At 35.5% G+C, this 17,770-nt stretch overlaps 1 protein-coding gene across 1 annotated transcript in view; it reads left to right on the top strand.

The window, feature by feature from the left end:
• LOC115219318 overlaps window positions 1-15,951 on the top strand; it is a 43,886-nt gene extending 27,935 nt beyond the window's left edge. The window contains exons 10-12 of the mRNA XM_036509379.1: window positions 74-489; window positions 2,407-3,576; window positions 3,910-15,951. Coding sequence (XP_036365272.1) covers window positions 74-489; window positions 2,407-3,576; window positions 3,910-14,613 — 12,290 coding nt within the window. The 3' untranslated portion in view covers window positions 14,614-15,951. The remainder of the gene's footprint in view (window positions 1-73; window positions 490-2,406; window positions 3,577-3,909) is intronic.
• Window positions 15,952-17,770: the final 1,819 nt, after the last annotated feature.

Genomic DNA, 17,770 nt, shown 5'->3' with positions numbered 1-17,770 from the left:
CTTGAAGATGCTGATATTCTCAGTACTGAAGACCAAACACCTGATGATGGGAAAACCAAGCACCAAGGTCTTGATACAAAAAATATTGCTACAAATAAATTGGAATGTATATCTACCTCTGAGATTATTGTTCGAGAGAGTGTTGGTGATGATGTGACATCAGTCAGAATTGAACCATCAGATTACGACTTGGAATATTCAGCTCTTGAAGAGGATAATGACTGGAAGGAGAAAGATCCCACTTTAGTTCCGGTAAGAACAAAAGTGGAAGAACCTGCAAAGACTTTCTTAGAATCTTGGAAAGACACTGTGTCAGATCCTCTTGAAGATGCTGATATTCTCAGTACTGATGATTCTGTCAATGTGATGCAATCTAGACATGCAGAGGTTGTTGCTAAATCTTCAACTTTTCCTACTCAGAGAAATTGGGATTCTGATGACAATATTTATGTGTCTGTTGATGACATTGAAAATGAACTTGGTATAACACAAGTAACTAGAAATTTACCATCTATATCTCAGCACAAAATTGTCACAGAATCTTCTGACATATTATTAGGTTCTTCTAATTCTGGTGGGAAACATCAAGCACCTTCTCTTGATAGTGAAGAAAATAGGAAAGAGAGTAATTCTGAAAAGAAAGAGATATCTGATGACAAAACACCTGCTGAAAATAACATCAGTGGTAGACATTTTGATCTCTCTCTGCAGTTGGACTCAATGCTTCAAGAAAAAACATTAATATCTGAGAATATCTCTTTTACAGATGAATGCAGTATTGATAGATGTGAGTCTTTTCTAATACCTGATACCAATTTCCGCACAATTGAACGAAGTTCCAAAAGTTTTTCCAAAGATGGATTTTTTCAGTCAGATACCACAAGTGAATCCAAAAGCATTGATCATATTGATGGTTCACCTTCCAAACCTGAAGGTTCTTTGATTAAAGACACTGATATCAAGAAAATGACATGTGACACCTTCCAATCAGATGAAGAACCTTCAGGAAAAGTAGATGAAATAAAAACTTTGGAAGAAGAACCTGATAAGAAAGGCGATGATTATGATGATCAAGATGATGATGATATATGGTTAGCTATGCTTTCTACTTCTCCAGAAAATGGTGAGGAGGAAGAGAATGACAAGAAGGAGGAAGTGATGTCTGATAATGACGACTCATCTACTGACAAAGAAACTAGCAGTCGTTATGAATATCAAGATTCAAATACAATAGTTACACAAACTAGTGTCTTTGAGAAAACATCTGTGCATCAGACAACTGAAGATGGGAACTTATTCTCAGAGAAAGAAATTGTTGAAAGCGAACATCAGGATTTAAGTCACAAAGAGACAACAGAAGACAGTGAATATTCAGATAAGGAAGATGCTGAATTTGTTGATGCAGAAGAGGAGCTTAAAATGGAATTTGTTGATGCAGAGGATGGTAGTAAAATAGAAGAAAATACATCATACACTAAAGTGGATTATTCAGCTCTTGAAGAGGATAATGGCTTGAAAGAGAAAGACCCAAATTTAGCTCAGGAAAGACAAGAAGGTGAAGAGCCTATGGAAACTTCCTTGCAATCTTGTAAAGATACTGTGTCAGATCATCTTAAAGATGTTGATATTCTAAGAACTGAAGATCATCAAATATCTGGTGATTTAGATACCAAGGAACAAGATTTTGAAACAAAGGCTTTTGATAGAGTGACTTCTGAAAATGTAGGCAGAGAGAGATTTGATGATCATGATGTGACATCAGTGAAACTTGAACCATCAGATGACAGCTTGGAATATTCAGCTCTTGAAGAGGATAATGATTGGGAAGAGAAAGATCCCACTTTAGTCCAAGTAAGAACAAAAGTGGAAGAACCTGAAAAGACTTTCTTGGAATCTTGGAAAGATACTGTATCAGATCCTCTTGAAGATGCTGATATTCTCAGTACTGAAGACCAAACACCTGATGATGGAAAATCCAAAGACCAAAATATTGGTACAAAAAGTATTGATGTGAAGAAATTGGAATCACTATCTACATCTGAGAATATTGTCCATGAGAGTGTTGGTGATGATGTAACATCAGTCAGAATCGAACCATCGGATTACGACTTGGAATATTCAGCTCTTGAAGAGGATAATGACTGGAAGGAGAAAGATCCCACTTTAGTTCAGGTAAGAACAAAAGTGGAAGAACCTGCAAAGACTTTCTTAGAATCTTGGAAAGACACTGTGTCAGATCCTCTTGAAGATGCTGATATTCTGAGTACTGATGATTCTAGTAACAATGTGATAAACTCAAGACATACAGAAGTTGTTGCTAAATCTTCAACTGTTTCTTGTACAAAACAATGGGATTCCGATAACAACATTTATGTGTCTGTTAATGAAAAAGAACTTAGTATAACTGACAGAACTAGGGATTTACCATCTCCGTCTCACCACAAAGATGTCACAGATTCCTCTGAAGAGAAGGCAACCCATGATGAAACAGATGTTTGGTCAATGTTTTATACACCCATGACACCTGGTAAAGAAGATGATGACTTGGAATATTCAGCTCTTGAAGAGGATAATGATTGGGAGGAGAAGGATCCCACTTTAGTTCAGGTAACAAGTGTAGTAGAAGAACCTATACAGACATTCCTGGAATCTTGGAAAGATACTGCATCAGATCCTCTTGAAGATGCTGATATTCTCAGTACTGAAGACCAAACACCTGATGATGGAAAAACCAAGCACCAAGGTCTTGATACAAAAAATATTGCTACAAATAAATTGGAATGTATATCTACCTCTGAGAGTATTGTTCGAGAGAGTGTTGGTGATGATGTGACATCAGTCAGAATTGAACCATCAGATTACGACTTGGAATATTCAGCTCTTGAAGAGGATAATGACTGGAAGGAGAAAGATCCCACTTTAGTTCAGGTAAGAACAAAAGTGGAAGAACCTGCAAAGACTTTCTTAGAATCTTGGAAAGACACTGTGTCAGATCCTCTTGAAGATGCTGATATTCTGAGTACTGAAGAGCAAACACCAGATGATGTGAAAACCACACACCAACGTTCTGCATCTCAGCATAAAGATGTTACAGACTCTTCTGAAGAGAAGACAGCAACGACATCTGGTGATGAAACCGATGTTTGGTCGATGTTTTATACACCTATGACACCTGGTGAAGAAGATGATAACTTGGAATATTCAGCTCTCGAAGAGGATAATGATTGGGAGGAGAAAGATCCCACTTTAGTTCAGGTAAGAACAGAAATGAAAGGACCTGTGGAAACTTTCTTGGAATCTTGGAAAGATACTGTATCAGATCCTCTTGAAGATGCTGATATTCTCAATACTGAAGACCAAATATCTGGTGATGTAAAAACCAAACACCAAAATATTGATACAAAAGATATTACTATGAAGAAATTAGAATGTATATCTACTTCTGAGAATATTGTCCGCAAGAGTGTTGGTGATGATGTAACATCAGTCAGAATTGAACCATCAGATGACAACTTGCAATATTCAGCTCTTGAAGAGGATAATGATTGGGAAGAGAAAGATCCAACTTTAGTTCAGGTAAGAAGTGAAGTCGTAAAACCTGTGCAAACATTCCTAGAATCTTGGAAAGATACTGCATCAGATCCTCTTGAAGATGCTGATATTCTAAGTACTGAAGACCAAATATCTGATGATGGAAAAACCAAAGACCAAGGTGTTGAATCTAAGGATATAGTTAAAAAACAATATGAAATTCCTGACTTTACAAAATCTACTTCTGAGACTGTCGTCAGAGATAGAATTGATGTTGATGTGACATCAGTAAAATTTGAAACATCAGATGACAACTTGGAATATTCAGCTCTTGAAGAGGATAATGATTGGGAGGAGAAGGATCCAACTTTAGTTCAGGTAAGAACAAAAGGGGAAGAACCTGAAAAGACTTTCTTAGAATCTTGGAAAGATACTGTGTCAGATCCTCTTGAAGATGCTGATATTCTCAGTACTGAAGACCAAACACCTGATGATGGAAAATCCAAAGACCAAAATGTTGGTACAAAAAGTATTGATGTGAAGAAATTGAAATCAATATCTACTTCTGAGAATATTGTCCAAGAAAGTGTTGGTGATGATGTGACATCAGTCAGAATTGAACCATCAGATTACAACTTGGAATATTCAGCTCTTGAAGAGGATAATGACTGGAAGGAGAAGGATCCAACTTTAGTTCAGGTAAGATCAAAAGTGGAAGAACCTGAAAAGACTTTCTTAGAATCTTGGAAAGACACTGCGTCAGATCCTCTTGAAGATGCTGATATTCTCAGTACTGAAGAACAAACACCTGATGATGGAAAATCCAAAGACCAAAATGTTGGTACAAAAAGTATTGATGTGAAGAAATTTAAATCAATACCTACTTCTGAGAATATTGTCCAAGAGAGTGTTGGTGATGATGTGACATCAGTCAGAATTGAACCATCAGATTACAACTTGGAATATTCAGCTCTTGAAGAGGATAATGACTGGAAGGAGAAGGATCCAACTTTAGTTCAGGTAAGATCAAAAGTGGAAGAACCTGAAAAGACTTTCTTAGAATCTTGGAAAGACACTGCGTCAGATCCTCTTGAAGATGCTGATATTCTGAGTACTGAAGAACAAACACCTGATGATGTGAAAACCACACACCAACATGTTGATACTAATACATCTGAGAATATTGTCCGAGAAAGTGTTGGTGATGATGTGACATCAGTCAGAATTGAACCATCCGATTATGACTTGGAATATTCAGCTCTTGAAGAGGATAATGACTGGCAAGAGAAAGGTCACACTTTAGTGCAAGTAAAACATCCAATTGAAGGACCTGTGCAGACTTTCATGGAATCATGGAAAGATACTGTCTCTGATCCTCTTGAAGATGCTGATATTCTAAGTACTGAGGATTCTGACAATGTGATACAATCTAGGCATATAGAAGTTGCGCCAAAGTCTTCAGCTGTTCCGTGTAAGGAAGAATGGGACACTGGTGACAGCATTTATGTGTCTGTTGATGACATTGAAAATGAACTTGGAGTAATAGAAAGAACTAAGGACTTACATTCTGCATCTCAGCATAGAGATATTACAGACTCTTCTGAAGAGAAGACAGCAACGACATCTGGTGATGAAACCGATGTTTGGTCGATGTTTTATACACCTATGACACCTGGTGGAGAAGATGATAACTTGGAATATTCAGCTCTCGAAGAGGATGAGGATTCTGACAATGTGATACAATCTAGATATATAGAAGTCATCCCAAAGTCCTCAACTGTTCCATGTAATGACAAATGCGACATTAGTGATGACATTTATGTGTCTGTTGATGACATTGAAAATGAACTTGGTATAATAGAAGGTACTAAGGATTTACCATCTGCATCTCACCATAAAGATGTGACAGATTCAACTGAAGCTAAGACAACTAGTGATGAAACTGATGTTTGGTCAATGTTTTATACACCTATGACACCTGGTAAAGAAGATGATGACTTGGAATATTCAGCTCTTGAAGAGGATAATGATTGGGAAGAGAAAGATCCCACTTTAGTTCAGGTAAGAACAAAAGCGGAAGAACCTGAAAAGACTTTCTTGGAATCTTGGAAAGATACTTCATCTGATCCTCTTGAAGATGCTGATATACTCAGTACTGAAGACCAAATATCTGATGATGTAAAAACCAAACACCAAGATGTTGATACTAAAGATATTGCTACAAATAAATTGGAATGTATATCTACTTCTGAGACTATTGTTCGAGAGAGTGTTGGTGATGATGTAACATCAATCAGAATCGAACCATCAGATGACAACTTGCAATATTCAGCTCTTGAAGAGGATAATGATTGGGAAGAGAAAGACCCCTCTTTAGTTCAGGTAAGAACAAAAGTGGAAGAACCTGTGCAGACTTTCTTGGAATCTTGGCAAGATACTGTGTCTGATCCTCTTGAAGATGCTGATATTCTCAGTACTGAAAACCAAATATCTGGTGATGTGGAAACCAAAGAGTTTTCTACATCTGGAGGAAAAGAACATAGCATAAAACATGCAGCTCTTGAAGAGGTTAGTGACTGTGAAGATAATGTACCTAGGGACTCTTCAGTAGAATATCATGAAATACTTGAATATGATTCAATTAGTGATAGTGAAAATGAAGAGAATTATTCACCACCTTTACAATTTTCAGCTGACAAAGACTGCCATTTAACCCAACTGAGCCATGGTTTTGCGGGGAAAAAATCTTTAGTTACAAAAGCTGTAAATACTGATGATAATGAAGTTTGGAATATGTATTTTACTTCCCATCAAAAAGACAGTGAATATGCAGAAATAGAAAAGTATCCACTGGAAGATGTGGAAAGTGTTAAGCTTCGACTCAATTCCAGGATGGACGATTTCTCCAAAGGTAGTCTTCACAGTGAGCCATCTTCCAGAGAAACATCCACCTCTCCGCTGTCTTTTGAGCAACTCAAGGAAACAGCATCAGATATTGATTACAGCATTGATCACAGAGAAGATTTTAACTGGGAACTGCGAGAACAAATTGCTAATAACCTATCTCAGCAAAATAAAAGCTATTGTTATCGAGACCAGCCTGAATTTTTCTCTGGTAGTCTTGACTCTTGGGCGAGTTCAACTGGAACAATGTTCACAGCAACTCCTGGCTACATGAGTTCAACATGCGTGTCTGACAGTGAAAATACGCCACTTATGTCCAACTCTGATGATGAATATCTTGATGCTAAGGATATATTTTTTGAAGATGAACCACATGTGAAAGTTGATATTCCATACACATATGACACTCAGTCTGAAGTGAATGAATCCATTACTCTAGTTTTACCAACAGATGAGACTACAAAAACTTTAAATAAAGTTGAACAGGAAAAGGCAGAAGCTCTTCAGCGCAAACATATAATAGAAGAAGAGATATCTTTGCTTCTCAGTGAAATTGTAGCTATGGCATCAGAAGGAACCAAACGAACAGAAAAGGCAAACCTTTCTGAGCAAGATGTCAAAGCTGAAGGAACTAAAATCTCTCAAAAAATTACAGAAATCATTCAAGGAATGGTCCACTCAAATGAAAACATGGAAGGCAAAGTAACAAAAGACATCAATGCCATCATTCCCCAGGATGCAAGTCTTACAGAAGTTCAAGATACCATGGGATCCACAGAAGTGATGGACAACCAAGAAACTTACTCTGATGAATTAGTTGTACCTAGTGAAACAGAAACAAAATATGTAAATCTTGAGGTAACTGAACAAATGGAGCAGAAATTACAAAATGTTGCTTCACTTTACTCCAACTATGCTGAAGACATTCCAGACACACAGTTAATGCTGAAATTGGAGACTCTGTACTTCATTGAAAAAATGGGAAAAAACAAGGACAAAGATAATCTTGATACACAGGGAAATCTTCAAAGCTCTAAATTTGTCACTAGTATAGAACCCACTTGTGATAAAAACATAAAACACCAAGATAATCAACATGTAGACAATCTTAAGTCCAGTGAGTTTTCTGAACTCTCTACAGATCAGCATCGAGAAACAGACCAATCAACAGAAGTTCTGTCAAAGTCTTCAGCCAATGAAAATGAAGAAATCTTTGCTAATGTCCTGATGGTTGAATTGCCAATTACTGAAGAACTCCATGTCAGCGATGAACATCTAGATAGTTCAGAAAGTTCCATTAATAGAACCAAGGAAAATGAAAACTGTAGGTTTACAAGCACACTGGAATTACAACTACCAAACACTGGCGTTTCTGATACAACTAAATCGCAAAATCAGCGCTCAAGTGCTAAAAGGGATGGTTTAACATCACGTTCAAAACGATCAAAATCAAAGCTGTCTCCTGGAGACAGAATTGCTCGGAGGTGGCGTAGAAAGTCCCCACATCGTAATTATTCAAATGCCTTGTTTATTAATGTACCTAATTATTCTGAGTCTTCAGAGGAGGAAATGAGTAAAGATGTTGAAGAGAGTCAATTGGATAATGAGGAATGCAAAATGGCATTGAAACATCACCGACTTAGTGAATCAGGATTTCCAATAGAAACTCACAGTGAACTGCTGAAACGCTTATCCTCAATGGAATCTGATTGCTCATCAACATCTTCATATGAAGGCTTCCGTTGCACATTGCACACCTTTGTACCTGACTATGACATGAAAAACTACCATAACATATTTGTCATACCAAAGAGGTACGGAACTTTCTCAACTGAAGTAAACATGAATATTGCTGAACCCAAGGAAACAAATCTCCTTGATGAAAGTTCACCATCAAAGAAAACTGTAAAATCTAGTGTGACATTAGCAAACTCTCCTGAAGAAGTTTTATGCACAATAGCAAAATCTCCTTCTGAACATACAACCACTTCAGACAACTTTGAATCAAAAAGAAAAGAATCGGTTGAAGAGGAGACAACTATCATTGTAAAAAATACTCATGAGGAGAAACTAAGTGATAAGGGCAACGATCGTAGAGATTCTATTGTCATTGACTTCACAGCAGATGAAAGAAGGAATGACAGAATGTCATACTTTACTGAAGAACAAATTCAAGATATGCTTCAGAAAGTAAATCAAAAAGGATCTGTTACACAATATTCAAAGTCAGGTTACCAAACTGATTGTTACTCTTTCAGCAAGGAAAATGAATTCCGATATGGTACCAGTAATTATCCCAGTCTGATGAATTATCCATCTCAAGCAGAACCTTATTGGCAAACTAAATCTACTGATCCTGAAAAAACCATGCTACTTACTTATTCTGAAATGCTCTTGTCATCTGATATCATTAGTAGTAAGGCAGAAAATGCTCATGAAATAGCTGATAATGATAGCAACATCATCGATGATGACACTGAAAAGCCAACTGATGTGCTGGATTCAACAGATATGGAAAAACTTCGCAGGGAATCACAAGAACTCACACAAACATCAGAACAACTCGCTATTGACTTGTCATCTCTGCTTTCAGTTGATAGTTCAGAGATTTCTAATGAACTGTCACAGAACTATGTTTCAAAGCGACCAAAATCACCAGAAGATCATTCAGAGTCTTCTCAGGAAACATCCTCATCTGATTCTGATGGGGATTATCCATCAAATCAACATCTTATTCTGGAATTCGGTGGAGAAAATGATGTAAGCAATAAATGTACTGAGCTTCCATCAGCAAACATTTCATCAGAAGAGACCAACTTGCAAACCCAGTCTGATGATGTTAGTATGAAATCTGAAGATGTTATAAGTGAGACAGATAAAGCAGCATTAACTGAAGCAAATCTATCTAAAGAGATTATTGCTACTGTTCCTGATTCGGCTGATGGGAAACATGTCCATGTTGACAATTTTCCAGAACATTCTGAATATCTCAGTTCTCAAGCTACAGAAGAAATCTCTGAGGAGAGTTCCATTATAGAAATTGTTGAAGATCACACAGAAGGTCCTAATGACAAAATGTCTGATGATGTTTCAGAATTTGTTGATAGAAAAGAAGTTTTCTTTGGAACTATGCGTCAACAGATTGATAAACCATTGAGCTACAGTCTTCCAGTTAACACCAGTCTAGCTGAATCTAGTTCCTCATTACATGATGGGGCTGATTGCGAAACTTCTAAAGAGACTGTAAGTTCAGATGTTGATATTTTCCAGATGAAGTTATTAAATAGAGAATTGTGTGAAACTAACGAGTTGAATGCCACCCAACATGAAGAATTGAGTGAACCACAAGCTAAGGAGTTAGATAATGTCAGTGTTTTGGAATCAGTAGGAAAAGAATTTGAATTTACCTCAGCTAGCTCTTTTGAAGAAAGTAGCGTAAGTATTCCTGAAAATTCTTTGGCTGAGAAATCAGTGCCTGATAAAGACCATTCTGAAGAGGAAATTATGCCAGTTACTTTTGATGAAGTTAAATCTAACTTTACTGAAGAAACATCAACAAAAAAGCCAGAGGACATTTTTAATGCTGAATTCTCAGAAACAGATATTGGCAAGTTTTCACCAGCAAGTAATGAGGCAGAGCTGGAGCAACAAAAACCTCTTGAAAACATTCAGCCATCATCGGAACAATTTTATAAAGAATGTTTTGGAAATGAATCAAGTTATGTTGTGACTGAATTCCCAGAAGAACTAAGAAGTCAAGAAGAACATAAAATTATTCTTTCAGACAAACATTTGGCAACATTTGATGAAAATCAAAGACAAGAGACAGACATCTGTAGAGATTACAGTACAGAGAAAGACCAGTTCTTGAAAGAGACTGATGCTGACACAAAGAATACTGGCATCAAGAACAAAAAGAAAAAGAAACAGAAGAAAAAACCAAGATTCTTTGCTCTTGATAATGAAATGCTGATGCAGTTTGTTGAAACAACAGCAGAATTATCCAAGGAATCTGAGTTTGATTCTTCAGGTATGGATCCAAATATAGCTTCATTGGATCAAAATGACAGTGCTGTAACTAAAAACCAAATGGAAATACAATCATTGGCTGAACTAGAAATAGAAGAATCTTTGAAAGAATTACCACCAACTAGCTTAGCAGTTGAAGACAAATTTGAAATATCTGAAGATACTTTAAAAACACAGAATAAAATCAATTCAGTAACAGAAGAATCTCATTTGTCACATGACGCTCACTTTGTCGATGCAATTACTGAACAGGAGTCTTCAACTGAATTACTAGACTCTGAATTTACTCCAAGTGTCATCAAAGAAAATGCTAATATAGAAGAAATTGAGCAAGTTGTAAATAAATTAGTTGTCAGTCCATGTAAAGAAATGCTTACTCATGAAACTGAGATCTCAAGTATAGAATGCGAAGTCAGTGAAATTACCAGTGAACCATTGAATGACAACACACTCAACATTAAGTATTCAGAAGAAGTTGGCTTTGATTCGGCTTCTGTCCAACAACCTGAAGCTTTTGTGAATATAGCTGACACTGAGCCTTATTGCCAGCTTCTCAAAGAACAAACAGACATAGGAGTCATTGAACATTCATCTGTTGACCAGTCAGAGAAAAAGGAAGAGCAGAGTAAAAATGTGGATCTTGTTAAACATGTTGAGATTTCAGATGTTCAGGAAACATTTACAGAGTCATCCAATGTTAATTTAACTGCTGAATGGGACAATGCAACTCAGCTAGAAATAGAGCATAGGTCATGTCTGTTGAAAACAGAGGACAGTCCAGATCAACAGGAAATAAAGGAAAGTACATGCCTGTTGAAGGCAACGGAAGATACAGCTCTGTCAAAGACAGAGGAAAGTACAACTCAGATGGAGATAAAGGACAGTAGTCCAGCTCAAATGGAATCAGAGACATTTAGCAAATCATCTCCAGAGCAAATAGAACTGAAAACAGATATTACAGAAGTGGAGCAAAAGCAGTTAGAAGTTAAATGTGGAGAATCCACCATTACTGCTAGTCCTACCTTCCCTGTTCAGTCAACTGTGGCTGCAAGCAATGTAAGTATAATTGCACCTGAGGAAGAAAAGCCAAAGAAGAAACGAAAGAAAAGGCGATCCCCATATTTATATGGCTATGGTGATGACTCAATCAATTCATCTGATTTTATAGAACCTATGATAAGTGATCCTGATGTCAGCCAACATATACTTCCTGCACTTGCAGAAACTGTTTCATCTTGCACTGACACTACTTCTTTGAAGTCGGCAGAGAGCAAATCTTCCCCCGAAACAATAATTGATAAAGACATCGATGGTGCCCCTAATGAGAATCAAGTGAAGGAAGCAACTCCCGAGATTAAAGATCATGTTTCCACACATGAACCTACGGATGTTACGTGCACAAAATGTTCTCCTGAAGAAGAGACTGAGAAAGACATCCATCCAAAGAAAAAGAAGAAAAAGAAAAAGAAGTCATCTTTAAAAGATGAAAATGAAACAACATCAGAACAGAAGAAGTCTAACCAGTCTTCCAAGAAAGATAAAGAATCATTTTCTAAAGAAAAAACACCAGACACTCTTTGTAAAGATGGAGCCTTCAAAAGTCAGGAGGGAGATGGTCAGATTCCACTGGTGAAAGAATTGAAAGATTCAGAAGCTACCAAATCTCAAGATGACTATCCTAAAACTGACAGACAGTTATCTTCAGAGGAAGAACTTCAGAAAGAGTTTGTTGTGGAGAGCAATGAAGAAAGAACAGATGAGTGTGTGTACAGTCTGCTCCCATCTGAAACTGAAATTGATGTGACTACTCATCAAGCTAGTATGCTGGAAGATGTTAAAGGAGAAATGATTGTCGAGAACATTCACAAGACTGCTCAGAAAGAAAATAAACAAGCAAAAGTAGAGCAACTATCCAGAACTGAAGATGGGAATAATTTGGCCTTTGCACAAGAGAAACCACATTTATCAGCTATTGTTAAGGAGGATTTAGATGAAAGTGATTCAGAACTTGAACTTTCTAGAAAACCAATGCTGGATAAGCATGTTTCAAAATCCATCAGCTCTCCCCCAGAAGGAACAGGTAGTGACAAACATCTGTTATTTTCTGAGGATTTCAAAGATGCTGATTTCAGACTGGCTGAGAAATCTGATAAGAAATCTTTTGTTAATATTTCTGAATCAAATGAAAATGTTCAGTCTGAAATTCTTGATGAAACAAACATTGTAAGCAAGGACAATGAAAACTCTAGCACTTCCAATACAAAAATAACTTCTTTGGAAACCAAGAAGAAAAGGCGTTCACCTTTCCCTTATGGTGATGATGAGAAATCAATATTATCGAAAGGAATTGAAGAATATTTCCAATCTACTCCCAGTAAGGCAACAAAAACAGGTCCTTTATATGTTGACTCACCAGCAATGACATCAGAATTAAAAGTGGCAGAAACTCCAGATCTCACAATTAGTAATCAGAGCTTTTCCAATAGTGAAGAACTAAAATATAGTCAGGTTATGACAACACCAGAGGACACAAAAAAGAAGAAGAAACAAAAGAAGACATCACAAGTAAAATTCTCTGAAAGTGGTAAAGTCATTCCAGTTCCTCCTGAAAGTTCTTCAGTTGAAACATCAGCCAAGATTTCTGTAGTGGAAGATAATAATACAGTAGAAATAAAGAAAGGTGTTTCCAAGACAGAGAACAAGGTTAGCCAAACTTTGTCGAAAGTTTCTTCAGCAATTTCTAAGAAAGCCCAAGCTGTTCTTGAAGACTCTCCAATCCGGAAAAAGAAATCTAGTACGTCAAACGAAGAAAGCTCTGAGGACTCAAAGACTAATGAGAATAATTCTAGTATATTAAAGTTGTCAAAGAAAAAGACAAAACACAAAGAAGTCTCTACAAAGGAAAATTCCAGTGAATTGTGTCCAAGCAAAGAATCTAAGAACATCTCAACAGATTCTTCATCCATAACAAGCAGTGAACATTCTCAGAAGAAATTCATTGCTGAAACTGAGAAATTAGTGAAGTTGGAACCTGTTGAAGAGAAAACGACACATATGTCAATAGCACCTCCAATTTCAAAAATTCCATCTGAAACTGACTCAAAATGTCCAAACAAAGAAAATAAAGAGAAAGAGGAATCATCAACTGGAAAAGTTGCTAAGTCTGTTGTTGATAAAATATCTTCTTTAGTGACATCAATTACCAAACAAGTAACAGATTCACTGGAAGAACTCTCAACACACAAAAAGAAGAAATTAAAGCAGTCATCACTTACAATCCCTGAACTCAAAGAAACAGAGGACAAAAGATCATTCAAGGAAAGAACTGAATCTTCAAATTCAGATTCAAAGAACAAGTCCAATAAGAAAGTCTTGGACAGTTCCCTGTCCGAGAAATCCATGCGGAAAGTAGGTGAAGCTAATCCAAATTCCAAACAGAAATCTCAGAAAGGGAACTCTTCTAGCAAAGCTTCGCCGCTGTTGTCTAAAAAGAAACAGAAGAGCAAACATTCAAGGGACTCAAAGAACATTCCAGTCAGTCTAATAAAAATTGAATCCCCTTATAGGCAGCATACATACCTGCCATTGATACATCATCTAACTGAAGAGGAAGCAGCTTTCTCAGATACCACACCACTGACAAAGCGAAAGAAGAGGCAGAGGAAAAAGAAGAAGCACCATAATTTGTCACAGTTGTCTACTGCAACTGAGAGTTCGTGCGAGATAGACACGGCTCTGTGGTTGCACTCCAATAAATCATCTCGTGACAACAGTAGCCATCAAAAGACCAAAATTCCTCCACGGCCTAAAATCGTTGTTTCTGAGGATACGAGTGCACCTCCACTGCCACTACCTCGTGCGAACTCAACACCACCAACAAAGAGAGCAGGTACACCAACATCTCCCTATTTATCAGCTGACTCCTTCAACAATCCACGATCGAGGTCACGCTGCCGGAGGTCACCAGTAAAAGAATTATTGTGGCTTTCTGAACAGGAGATGCTCTCAGACAGGAATGATTCAGACTCAACCAGAAGGGGACGATCACTGAGTAATATACACCGCATCAGTAAAATTAACCTAGCATATATATCAACTGGTACACGTGTAAGAAAAAGAAGAAAAAAGAATATTATTGCGGTCTCTTAATTTAATTTGATTTTTATGTATATATACATATATATATATGTATATATTATATATTACATATATATAAATGTATATGTATATATATATATGCATATATACATATATACCTGTGTGTATATATATATATATATATATACACGCACATATATATACACACATATATATATATGTCTTAATAGATTAACAAAATCCCGCCTGTATAAGATAACTTACGCATCCAACCACATGAAAATACACACACACATATATACACAAGTAACTATACATACATACACAAACAAATCTAGCGTTGCTTTCATACATAACTTTGAGAAGTCCTAATTCTTCCTTTATCATGCTATTAATAATGGAAACATCCTGCAATAGGGTGGGAGGGGAGGGGGAGCTGAATAGGTTCTAAAAATGTAGCGCACCGGACTAAATGACCTGCAGTATTTAGTTTCCATCTTCAATGCACTAGGTTCGAATCCTGCCATAATTTGACTTTTTTTTCTTCTTACATTTCTCAAAATGTGGAAGAACACAAAGTCATTTTATTAATTATACCAGTTATATACCAAGAGGTTTAATTCAATAAACTATACTTCCTGCCTATTCAAGGTAGAAACTAATCTTGTGCAAAGTACTACTACTGTTACTACTACTACTACTAATTTTACTTTCAATAATAATAATAGTTTTGATTAGAGTACATATAAGTAGTTTAATAATGATAATTGACAATATAAATATTGTAATTTAATAATAATGTTGTTACTAGTTGAATATAGGTTATATATGATTATATATAATTTGAAGATAACCCTTTTTCTTTAAGCTCTTTATTTGCATTTTTGGAAGAATTGGGGTAAATTTCTATTTTTTTATTTTCTTTCTTTGGTTCATTATGGGTGTGGTGTTTTTACTTAGTAGTTATTTATTATTATAAAATTAATCAGAAAAAAATATGGAGAAAAAAATTAAATAAAAAAAAAGCAAGTCACATTTTGATATAATACCAGTCATATTTTGTAGTGTGACATGGCAAATGGTCATATGTCCTTATGACATGTACCTGGTCATATCTCGGTGTGACACATGACTGGTCATATCTCATTGTGATGTGTAACTGGTGATATCTAATTGTGACATGTGCCTGGTCATATTCCATTGTGACATATACCTGGTCATATCTTGTTGTGACATGCCCCTACTACTACTACTGTTACTATAACTACTACTACTTCAATACAATAGGTGTAAAGCTACTAATAATGAACAATAAAAGTGCACAGAAGTATGGCTTGAAGAACACCTATTCCTCCCACAACTCTTCAGTAGCTATAAGGATATTTACCATAAAAATCATCACACACACACCTATTTCTAATAAGGAAATTATTGTCATTATTATTTTTACAATTGTTTGTTGTTGTTGTACTGATAATGTGCAAGAGCTAAGTGGTTCAAAAACTGATGTTTACAACTTAGGTATCACTACAATCAAATAATTCTATGCCTTGTCCTTCAACAAGGCCCTGACTCTTACTTAACTTCTTGCAAGCTTCCTGCAAAAAAGACAAAGGATTCTTGCACCTAATTAATAAATCATTATTATTATTATTAAGGCGGCAAGCTGACAGAATTGTTAGCACACCAGGTGAAATGCTTAGTAGTATTTCGTCTGCCGTTACGTTCTGACTTCAAAATTCCGCCAAGGTCGACTTTGCCTTTCATCCTTTTGGGGTTGATAAAATTAGTACCAGTTACACACTGGGGTTGATGTAATCGACTTAATCCCTTCCCCTAAATTTGAAGCCTTGTGCTTCCAGTAGAAAGGATTATGATTATTATTATTATTATGATTATGATTATTATTATTATAATTACAACTACTATTGTTTGATTTCATATCCTACCAAGGTCAACTTTGCCTGTTCATCCTTTCATTGTCAATACAATAAAGTACCAGTCAAGTACTGGGGTTGATATAACAAATTCTACTATTTCCACTAAAAATTTGTAACTATTATTATTATTATTATTATTATTGTTATTATTATTATTATTATTATTAGTATAGAGTGGTGGGTTAGCAAAATCATTAGAGTTTGAACAAAATGCTTTTCAACATTTGTTCTAGCTTTTTACATTCTGAGGTCAACTTAGTCTTTCATCGTTGGGAGGAGGGAGGCAATTGAATTGATTTTCTTCTTCCCCAAAATTTCTGACCTTGTGCCTATGTTAGAAACAACCATTATTATTTATATACACATAGTAGAAAGGATTATTTATATGTATATATATATGTTTTCAAACCATATTTTTTTCATTACACAGTTATTGATTTCAATTGTCTTGTAATATATTGCCTTGCCTATTTTTATTGCTCTTGTGGTAAATAAAGAAGCCATCAGCATCAGCATCATTATCATTATTATTATTATTATTATTATTATTATTATTATTAGTAAATATCCTGCCATGGATGATTAAATATATACCAGTCATATACTGGTATTAAATATACCCGCCGACCAAAATTTATTATTATTGTTACAAAAATTTTTCCTTCATTTGCCTTTTATACATCCATGTTTGTGTGCATGGATGTGTGTATGTGTCTGTATCTGTACCCAAGGATAGTCTTTGGTTAGTAGCTTAATATCAAAACGAGTGCATACAAGGATGATAATTAAATTTGCTCATGTCTTTCAAATCTCTCTCTCTCTATCTATCTGTCTAGCTATCTATCTATCTTTTGTCATCAATAACTTAACTAGGTGGGGTAAAAAAAAAAAACAGGTTTTCAGACAACTAAACTGTATTGAAAAGATAAACAGTCAGGTACAATCATAGATCACTTAAGATAAAACAAAAAAAATCTTTATACACATATACGTATGTTTGTATGTATATACATACACATAGATGTGTATATATATATATATATATATATATATATATATATATATATATATATATATATGTATGTGTGTTGTGTGTTTGGTGATACAAATATCAACATAGAACTCAAAACATGAGTACATACACATTATATATTACATATTACTTGGAACTAAAATAAATAAAATTGTAAACCTACATTTGATAATTTTTTAAATTAGATAAAAAATATTAAAAAATTTTAAATATAAAAAATCGCAAAATTTGAAAA

Source organism: Octopus sinensis, linkage group LG14, assembly GCF_006345805.1.
Source record: "Octopus sinensis linkage group LG14, ASM634580v1, whole genome shotgun sequence".
NCBI lineage: Eukaryota > Metazoa > Mollusca > Cephalopoda > Octopoda > Octopodidae > Octopus > Octopus sinensis.
The sequence above is the reverse complement of the archived record's forward strand: the minus strand, read 5'-3'. Positions and strand labels throughout refer to the sequence as shown.